General features: G+C 48.7%; 1 protein-coding gene across 1 annotated transcript; it reads left to right on the plus strand.

Moving 5' to 3' along the window:
* The first annotated feature begins 1,001 nt into the window (after positions 1-1,001).
* On the plus strand, positions 1,002-10,506 carry bace1 (beta-secretase 1). Its single transcript, XM_080007417.1, has 9 exons — positions 1,002-1,500; positions 5,036-5,124; positions 5,624-5,840; positions 6,202-6,339; positions 6,464-6,598; positions 6,691-6,792; positions 7,181-7,330; positions 8,844-9,015; positions 9,239-10,506. The coding sequence occupies exons 1-9, from the start codon at positions 1,165-1,167 to the stop codon at positions 9,475-9,477; spliced, it is 1,578 nt and encodes a 525-aa protein (XP_079863543.1). The 5' UTR covers positions 1,002-1,164; the 3' UTR covers positions 9,478-10,506.
* The last annotated feature ends 259 nt before the right edge of the window (positions 10,507-10,765 follow it).

The following is a 10,765-nucleotide window of genomic DNA, read 5'->3' on the forward strand; positions in this document are numbered from 1 at the left end:
ATCAACCCTGATTGATTTAAATAAGAACATGTTATTCATTTCCAATATAATTAGCACTTATCTTAGTGGCACCTGTTATTGCCGAAGTCTCAAAAATCAGTGTTTGTTTCATTGGTTGAAGACAATAAAACAATGTTAATATTGTTCTTTATGAATCAAATATTCAAATAAACAGTCTGGAAATCCAAAGTAGCCTACATTTCACACAAAAGAACTAGGGTGAGGCATAAACCTAAAAAGATTCAACTGCAATCAATGCAGACCGGCCCATTGGATGGTTAATAATGAACAGCAGTTAAATTCATTTCAGAAATACCAGCAGCACTTAAAGCACCAGCCACCGACTGAAAGAAAGAAGAATCTAAAAACCCTTAGATAATATTATCTACTAGGCCAATCTATCTATTATCTAGTTCTTTTGCAGCTTTTTTTTTTTTTTGGGGCCAGACCGCAGCTCAGCCTCCCCACCTCGCAGCACCCCCCCCCCCGCAAGGCGAGCACAAAATAAGAACTACATCTCCCGCCATGCAGGGGCGGCGTCTCCGCCACATCCGGGATGCGCGGCCGCAGAGCGACGCTCCGCCGCGCCGCAGGAGGATGCGCCGATGGGGGGTGGAGGAGGAGGAGGAGGAGGAGGAGGAGGAGGAGGAGGAGGAGGTGAGAGGGTGAAGGCGGAGGGCGGAATGGACGGATAGGAGGGGAAGAGACTGCGGATCGCGGTGCTGCCAACCGGGTCTCCGTCTGAGAGGGATTTGGATCACAGCGGAGCGGGATGTGCGGAGCAGCGAGCGGCCTTGCGTTGCGGGGGTGGGTGGGGGGTGGTGGTGGTGGTAGGGGTGGTGGTGGTGGGGGCGAGGGGGCGGCTTTCGTGGAGCGCGCGCGCGCGCGCGCGTCGGGGGAGGCGAATGATGTGCATCTTCATTCACAATTAACACGGAGGGTTTTTTAATACTCCCTGTGGGATTTCAATTCTTATGCCTACACGAGATGCCCTCTTGGACTATATGCTATTATATATAATAATCGTGTGTCATCAATGAAGGGCTTCGGGGAGATTTTCTTCTTCAGCCCGCCATCACGCCTGGCTGCAGCTGTCATTTGCGCGAAACCAGCACCTGATCCCGGCGCCGAGATGTCAAGCTAAACACGGCCCAGCAACTCCAAATGAAACCGCATCTGATCTGCGAGATGGGAGCTCTCTGTCGTGTCACCTGGGTGATGCTCCTGTGGGAGGCTGCGTGTCTGGTTGGTGGCAGCCCCCATCACCCCGCGCCCAGCACCCCGGGCCTGCTGCCCCTGGCCATCCGGGTGCCGTTGCGTCAGGGGCTGCGCGCTGACCCGACGCCCGCCGCCGCGGCCGGGGGCCGCGTCGCGGAGAGGCCGCCGCGCAGGCGGAGGAGCGTCAAGGGCGTCAACTTTGTGCACATGATCGATAACTTGCGTGGGAAGTCCGGCCAAGGCTATTACGTGGAGATGGCCGTGGGCTCGCCCCCGCAGAAGGTAAATCTCTTTCCCTCACCCTCACCCCCTCCTCCTCCCCGCCCACTCTTCCTCTGAAATGACATTGAATGTCGTGGTAGGGAAACATACGTTCACATTGCCACAGCAAATGTTAAAGAAAAAAAGAAAAATGTCAACATTGCTTAAAAAAAGAAATGTGTATGTATGTTTGTATGTATGTGTGTATGTATGTGTGTATGTATATATATATATATATATATATATATATATATATGTATATATGTATGTATATATATATACAGTATCTGTCTTCCCTTGCCAAAGACACGCCCACAAAGCTGACTCTGTGTATCTGACTTTGCCTAAAATATAGCCTTGACAACCAGGGCTTAATTTGTGCCAGAACCTGCCGGAACATGGGACCTCCCAGATTGGGACCAGCACCTATTTGATTGGATCCAGCCCCTGGCTCGAGCTGCGAGCTCCGTTTTTGTCGTTTCTCCACGCAAAACAAATAGAAATAGTGTGTTTTTAGATTGTTATTTAGGGCTGTTCCCCGACTAAGAATTTTGTCAGTCGAATCGGATTCGCACCTGTCGCCGACGGTACAGACAATGGGCGGGCCAGCGACGAGGTGCTCGCGATCGGCGCGTGAACAGTGTTTGAATCTTACGTCTCCTTACGGAACGAAACAAGTGCGTATGGAACCGCAGGTGTAATGGGGACACTTTCTTCGTGACTCTCTCCCCGATCGCCGCCTCTCCATGCGTTATGCGCGGAAAATAATCTTAACGGGGCCTACAAGTCGTGGCCCGTTCCTCCGTGCTCTGTCCCCACACTGCTTTTAGTTGTTTTATTTGGAGGAACGGGGCATTGCTCCTCGTGTTGCTCTCCGCCCATCGGGGCGGACAACAATATATTTATGATTCCCCTTATTTATTTATTCTGTTATTGTAATGCACACTGATTGAAAAAAATACAAACAAAACGACTGCTAGACTTGAATTTCAGTCGACTCCCGACTGATGATTCCAATGTCTCTCAGGGGGCAGCCCTGTCATTTTTTTATTTACATTTCCTAATTGAACAAAACAAAAGAAAGCCCTGCGCCTCCTGTGCCGCGTTACGCATGGCAGCTCAAGCCACCACCCCCCTCGTGCGTTACGTGCATACTTTTTTTCTCCACCAGATCCACCAGATCCACAACCCCTCTGTGTTCCGGCACCTCCTGATTTACAAATTAAGCACTGCAGACCACTGGCGGCGCTCTAATTGCCATGCATATTGGTAGGAACAAATGTAGTTAAATTGCTCCAAAATAACTGTGCCTGTTGTCCTGTTGTCCTGCTGTCCTGTGTTGATGTCCTCAGCAATGACAGATGGCGCAAAGTGCCCGTGCGCAAAATAGAGAGCGTGAGAGCGATGGAGGGATGGAGGGATGGAGAGCGGGGTGGGCCGGGGGGCGGTGAAAGATAATGGAACCATTAATTCTGCAGAGAGAAGAGTGCCAGCTGGGCGCAGCTGCAGGGTACAGGCTGGCACAGGAGGCCTCGGATCCAGAGAAGGGTGGGCGGGAGTGACCCCCTGTGAAAACGAGAGATCAGATATGAACGAAAGAAGATAGAGGGGAAGGAAAAAGTCAAGTCAGGTTTAGTACCGTAGCCCTTAATCACAGTAAGGTCTCAAAGGGCTTCACACAGAAATTAATGGCGTCCCCTGGTCTACACCTCCACCCAGGCGAGGGAATACTCCCCGAAAAAAAGGCTAAATAAAAGGAAGAAACCTTGAGAATGTAAATGTAAATGTTGAGAAGAGGCCACGCAGGACAGCCAGGCTGCAGTGGATTTCTAGTGGGTAACATTATTAGCATTATGACAAGTAGGGTTAGGTGTGGTTATAGGTTCTTGTAATAGGGTTAGGGTTATTGTTAAGGGTTAGGATTTAACTAGACAGTATGGGAGTCCATTGGTAGACTTCTGCAGCATAGATGTGGTCAGTAAACAGCACCAGTCCAGGTCCTGGTTCGAGACTCCAGACCCGACAGCGGGTTCTCTGTAGAATACTGGGAAGAAAATCTAAGCTTATCATGCCGACGAAAGTAGATTTGGGTTGAAACATTTACGCTTCCTGGTTTGAAAAAGGACAATCAGAAGTGTGGCGCGATAGGTGAGTGACTCACATCTTCACTTGCTGTTACGACAGATGTCCCCTTTCGCTAAAGCTGCTTTTATGTATTTATTTATTTTTTTAAATAAATAATCCACGTGGCTGGCCAGATTTAACTCCAGTGCATGGAGTTAAATCACACACACACACACGTACACACACAGACACACACACACACACACACACACACATATAATATAATATAATATAAAGAAAAGAAAGGAAGAATTGAGAGTGGGGAAAGGTCTCTGTGTCGTGATGCAGCCTTAAGTCTTGTGTGTCTGTGTGTGTCTGTGTGTGTGTGTGTGTGTGTGTGTGTGTGTGTGTGTGTGTGTGTGTGTGACCAGGTGACTCTCAATCTCTCCCTCCCTGTCTCTGTGTGTTGGGGGAGCGGAAGCCGGCGATGGCTCATTCCTTGGTAGTCAGCCGATTAGTCTCCAGCAGAGGAAGACAAATCCCTCACCGTGTCAACTCTTTACCGTATAAGGGACACAAAAAGGAGTCAAACAGAGAGAGAGGGAGGGGGGGAGAGAGAGAGAGAGAGAGAGAGAGGAAGGGGAAAGAGAAGCGATAATCTATTTCGCAGCGTACTTGTTGTGTGTCTCCTGGCCCAGAGTAGCCGGCCCTCTCTAGATATTTATAGAGCCAATCCATTATTAAACAGCGCGCTGGCGTCAACCACAGACCTGTCTGTCTTCCCATCGTCTGTCCTTCATCCTGTCATTCTATCTATCTATCCGTGTGTCTCTGGGTCTGTCTGTCTGTCCATCCATCTGTGATTTTGTCGTTACTATTAAGACCTCATAGATCACCTTAGATGGACGAAGGAGGTGAGGGTGAGAGGCAGAGAGGGGGATAGGATGGGACGGAGAGTGAGCGGGGGGGGAAAGAGAAGGACACAGGGCGACAGGAAACAACACAAATCTCCCCACAGGATGCTGCAAAGGAAGAAGCGAGAGGGAGGTGGAAGAGGATCCAAGAGAAAACTGCATACGTAGGCACCATCCCCCCCTCCAAAAAAGGGGGGGATGGGTGGGCGGTATAGGGCCAGAAGTAAGATAAGCCTTTTTTTTAATAAATAGTAGTTGAATTTCATCTCTGGGGTTTTATAAAAAATAAAAAAGCCACCCCTGTCTCCAGGGGAACAGACATTTAGAAAATCTGCCCTTCAAAACAAAACAAAAAAAGATACAATCAATTTTGCAGTGTAACTCGAGCTGCAATTTTGCAAACACATTGATTTCCTGCGACACAGTGGACACTGCAGAGAATCAGCGAAATGCTCTTTCTACCTCTTTCTCTCTCTGTACACCTCTCTTCCACTCAGTCCTCCGTCTCTGTAACTCTTCCCTTTGTGCTCTCAATTTCTCTCTCTCTCTCTCTCTCTCTCTCTCTCTCTCTCTTTCAGTTGAACATCCTGGTGGACACCGGCAGCAGCAACTTTGCGGTCGGGGCGGCGTCTCACCCCTACCTGCGTAGATACTACCACCGCTCCCTGTGAGTAGAGATGCGAGTTGAACAAACGCAGTCAATTAACAAAAACAAAAAAAAACATGTTCTACATTCTAAGTGTGTTTTTCGGCTTCAGCTGTGTATGCGGAGGGGAAAGCGTCCTCTGCAAAGCGGGATAGCAACGTTGTTGTGGGCTTTATGCGGATTGTGATGAATTAAAATGGAATTAGAATGGTTTTTTTTATGGAGTTATTACCGTGGCGTGTTCTGAGTTACACCTGACGGTTGTTTCGGGACAGATTGCCTGGCTGTTTTTCTTTGCTGGATGAAGATAAAGATCTTATATATAATAATAGTTTCTTACCTCTGCAAGATTTTCACTATAGTAAATTAGGGAAAAAAGGTTATCAGAATAATCCCTGTGTCATAATTATTTGGTCTTTGTCATGTATGTTTTAGGTCCATCAGGGATAAAGCAAGATTAACTAACAACCCCCCCCCCCCCCCCCCCCCCCATTCCTTTATTTCTACTTCTTCCCACCAGCTCCAACTCGTACCGGGACCTGGGCCGCAGCGTCTACGTGCCCTACACCCAGGGCCGCTGGGAGGGCGAGCTGGGCACCGACCTGGTCTCCGTGCCCCACGGCCCCAACGCCACGCTGCGCGCCAACATCGCCGCCATCACCCAGTCGGACCGCTTCTTCATCAACGGTTCCAACTGGGAGGGCATCCTGGGACTGGCCTACGCCGAGATAGCACGGGTAAGGGAGGAGTGGGTGGAGGTGGAGAGGGTTAGATCACAAGGTAAGATGGCTAGATACAGGGAAAGAAGGTAGGCCTAGCAAAACAGAAAGGTTGGTGTGTGTGTGTGTGTGTGTATGTGTGAGTGTGGCTGACCGGTCACCGTTATATGGGCAAGAGAGTAGAGAATAAGAAGGTTGATAGAACATTGGTTGACCTGAGGAGGACAACCGTAATTTGTTTCATTGTTGTTTCATTGTTTAGAAAAACTCTCCACCCCCCAAGCTACAAACCATTTTTTCTCTTGCTTATTCAGGAGTCAAGCAATCCTCCTCTCCCTGCATGCTGACATCTGTCTCGCTCGCTCTCTTCTTTCCGTAGCCCGACGAGATGTTGGAGCCCTTCTTCGACTCTCTGGTGCGCCAGTCCTCTGTCCCGAACCTCTTCTCTCTGCAGCTGTGCGGGGCAGGGTTCACGCAGAACTACTCCCTGGGCAGTGCCACCGTGGGAGGCAGCATGGTCAGGCGCACACACACAGCCCAAAAAAAACACACACACACACACACACACACACGTCCTCAGACCATGAGTGCGTTGCTCACTCAACACCAGCATTTGATAGTTTTTGTCCTCGTACTCCCAGATCATTGGAGGAGTGGACAAGTTGCTCTGCGTTGGGGAGCTGTGGTACACACCCATCCGCAGGGAGTGGTACTATGAGGTCATCATCGTGCGCATTGAAGTGAACGGGCAGGACCTTAACATGGACTGCAAGGAGGTAATAGCCGTTTTAAGGATCATTGACTGGACGGACCGATGGTTCAGTCCATTTCTGCCACATACTAATGTCTTACCCTTCTCTCCATTCAGTATAACTATGATAAGAGCATCGTGGACAGTGGGACCACCAACCTGCGCCTGCCCAGAAAGGTCTTTCAGGCCGCCGTCAAGGCCATCGAAGCTGCCTCCTCGGTCAGTGCTCTCACCCTGCACACCTTTCCTACTGGGTCTCTCCGCTGCGTCCAAAGTAGTCCACTTCTTCTTTTCACCTTTTGTGTTATTCTCGTTCCACACGTGTATCCACGCATACAGTAGCCATCGCCAGTGTCTCCATCAAGTCCGACTGTTCATTGGTGAAATTGTTCAACCGCACACTGAACGCCTTGACAGTTTATCTGCTTTAGTCTGTGAGTGAAAGCACTTCTCATATGACAGCCATATTTCACCCGTGCCGTGGGAATATCCTGGACGTCAGTTCTTACTGTTGTCCTTAAAGGACACCAAAGAGTTGCCCTGGTTCACTTTTGCTGACGGGAACGACTTCTCGCCCGTCCACCTCTCTGTTTCCCCCTTCCTGCAGACGGAGCAGTTTCCCTCCGGCTTCTGGCTGGGGGAGCAGCTGGTGTGTTGGCAGGCCGGCACCACCCCCTGGCACATCTTCCCCGTCATCTCTCTCTACTTGATGAGCGAGAACCGCAACCAGTCCTTCAGGATCTCCATCCTCCCGCAGGTGGGCGTAACTACTCCCTTCCGCGCCAGTACAAAACTCTTCAACCGACCCGACCCACCACCATATCATCTAAACAGAGGTCTGAAGTGGATATTTTGTCGTCCTTCTGAAAACCACCTCGGTGTGAAGATGATATAAGATAAGATAAGATAAGATAAGATAAACCTTTATTAGTCCCACACTGGGGAAATTTACGTTGTTCCAACAGCAAAAAGGGGACAGCAGAAAATAAAAAGCATAATAAGGTAAGCACTATAAACAATATAAAATATATAGAAAAATATAAATAAAATGAACACCATAAATAGGAACCAGACTACTAAGTGTATTGCATATATCTTGACACATTGCACATCAGGGATTGCATTTTCATTTTTTCTTTTTTAATATATAAAATATTGCACTTGGATTTTTTTCACAAGTGTGTGTGTGTGTGTGTGTGTGTGCGTGCGTGTGTTCTACTGGCTGCACTGTTGGTTATACAGTCTGACAGCCGCAGGAAGGAAGTACCTGCGATAGCGCTCCTTCCCACACTTTGGGTGAAGCAGCCTATCGCTGAAGGAGCTCTCCAGTGCCGTCAGTCTCATGCATGGGATTCGTTCTCCATCATGGATGACAGTGTAGCCATCATCCTCCTTTCTCCCACCACCAGCACTGAGTCAAGGGGGCCTCCCAGGACAGAGCTGGCCTTCTTGATCAGTTTATCAAGTCTCTAACTGTCACCTGTGGTGAGGCTGTTGCCCCAGCAGACCACTCCATCAAAGATGGCTGATGCCACCACAGTGTCAAAGAAGGTCCTCAGGAGAGCCCCCTGCACTCCAAAGGACCTAAGTCTTCTGAGCAGATAGAGTCTGCTCTGACCCTTCTTATAAAGTGCATGTATGTGATTAGTCCAGTCTAGTTTATTGTTCAGATGAACACCCAGGTACTTGTAAGATTCCACTTTGTCAATATCCATTCCCTGGATGTTCACCGGTGTCAGGGGGGGTTTCACGTTCATTCCCGTGGATAATTTTGGTCATTCCCAACAAGGTTTGGATACCATAAGTCGTTCTTCCCCTCGCTTTAATACAGAAAGCAAAGGCCAAGCCGATCAGCAGCAAAAGCAAAATACCATTTCCAGAAGGAGCAATCGAACAGCATCCATTTAGTACCTGTGTGGAAGCTAGTCAGGCTTTGTGATTTCTCACCACGCATAGTGAGTGAGTGCCGCTCAGTCAGTTAACACATACAGTACAAACGGATACACACTCCTCTTGCTCACCTTTTTCCTTTTCACCTGGATCCCCTCAAACATTAGTTGAACTCAAAGCTCCCTTTGACATAATGAGGAAATAGCCGGTCTCTAGAGAGGACAGGTAGTTTATCAGGACAGTGCCAGGTGCTGGACTTTCCAGTTTGTACCCGTCTGGATATCTGATGAGTGGTGCAAGTAATTCACTCACTGGACCGTTCTCTCCACCTCCCCCCGCTTCCCTCTTTCTCTCACACCTATTTTGACCCGGAATTCCAGCAATACCTGCGGCCGGTGGAAGACGTGGCCTCGGCCCAGGAAGACTGTTACAAGTTCGCTGTGTCCCAGTCCAGCACCGGCACCGTCATGGGAGCCGTCATCATGGAGGGCTTCTACGTGGTCTTCGACCGTGAGAGGAAACGCATCGGCTTCGCCGTCAGCAAGTGCCACGGTGAGGAGGTGGAGCTAGGGGGACGGGATGAGAACGGGTTTGTGGTGAATTGAGGAGGCGCGTGTTGTGAATGAAAGGAGGGTTGGTTTACGGCGATAGCCAGGTTTGGAAGGCCCGGGTGGAGATTGATGTGAGAAATAGCGGGAGGTCAGCATTGTTACAACTCATATACTGTACTGTTCTCACTTCCCGTTCCTTCCCCCGTTGTGTTTTTGCTCTCTAGTCCATGACGAGTTCCGCACAGCGTCGGTGGAGGGCCCGTTTCACGGCGTGGACTTGGAGGACTGCGGCTACAACACGCCGCAGACGGACGAGTCCACGCTCATGACCATCGCCTACATCATGGCGGGCATCTGCGCCCTCTTCATGCTGCCACTGTGCCTCATGGTGTGCCAGTGGCGCTTCGACCGCTGCCTCAACCCCCACGGAGACTTTGCCGATGACATATCCCTCCTGAAGTGAAGGGGAAGAGCAAAAAAAAAAAAACGGATAGAGAGAGAATGTCAACTCTTTGGACTCCCTGGTTGAAACGTAGCGGGATAAACACGTTATGGTTAAAACTATAGAGCATCACCAGCCGTGGCGGCTGGTCATGGGGAGGTTTCTCCGCCGGCGTTCCCCCAGCTTTTCAACTGGGAAAATATGGATGGGTAAATGAATACGAGGCATGTCCGACATATAAGGCAAAGCAAAAGCAGATGTGTGTGTGTGTGTGTGTGTGTGCTTGGATAGTGGCGTAGCTGAAAGACGCTGGTATGTATGCAGCATGCTTGTAAGCGTGAACGCCACTAATTTAAGTGAAGACTATACGCAGAAAGATTCAACAAAGATGCAAATTTTTGACGACGAATAACGTATTTGAAATAAATGATTTTGCTTGTGCAAAAAAATACAAAATAAAAAATGCACAAGCAAAGATCTTCCGTTAATGCATATCATATAAGCATTAAGAAGCTGATTTGATTGGATATCGGATTCTTACAGCATTTACGACAGCTTCAGTTTTATTGCGTGTAAAACTGAAACTGATGATTAGGAATAACAACAGGTGTCACTTTTTCTTCCTATATTCTTAGCTTAAGTGTATTTATTATAAAAGTTTGTGCATTCCATATCTACGTGTATATGTTCAAATTTGTGCACGCACACAAACATGCACTCACGTTCGTGCACACGTTGCTTTAATCTCGCCTACTACTATTCCACTCTGTGATATAGGATTTGAATACATAACCAACCTAACAAACGTGTAAACCAAGATTTAAACCTAAGCCTAAATCACAAGCAGATACAACGGGGACCATCTTTTTACCAGCAGGATGAAACAAGCCCAAAAAAAGATATTAACACAAAATAATTATACCAACAAACACCAACAAATGTATGTCTTTATCAATTTCTACTGTCTGTGGGAAAACTGTAACTAGAACATCTCAGAAGTGTGTATTGAAATCTGCCAGACGACTGCTGGCAGCACTATTGAACCAATAAAACGTCTATTGTAAGTGAACCGCATCTTCGATTACTTGCAGCTTCTCAAGCACACCTTTCAACACTGGACGGGTCTGATGAGCACCCATTTTTGACTGAGTAACAAGGGGGGGGGGGGGGGTGAACAAATCATTGGGTCGTTCAAAAAATGTTTTGAACTCGTTGGAGATCCGCTGCGGAGGCCAACGACCAGCGTCCTCACAGAGCACAGGCTGCTGCCATCTGGCGGCCCCGGCCTCCCTGCGGCCTTCTACTGGAG

Source organism: Zeus faber, assembly GCF_960531495.2.
Source record: "Zeus faber genome assembly, chromosome: 9".
Lineage (NCBI taxonomy): Eukaryota > Metazoa > Chordata > Actinopteri > Zeiformes > Zeidae > Zeus > Zeus faber.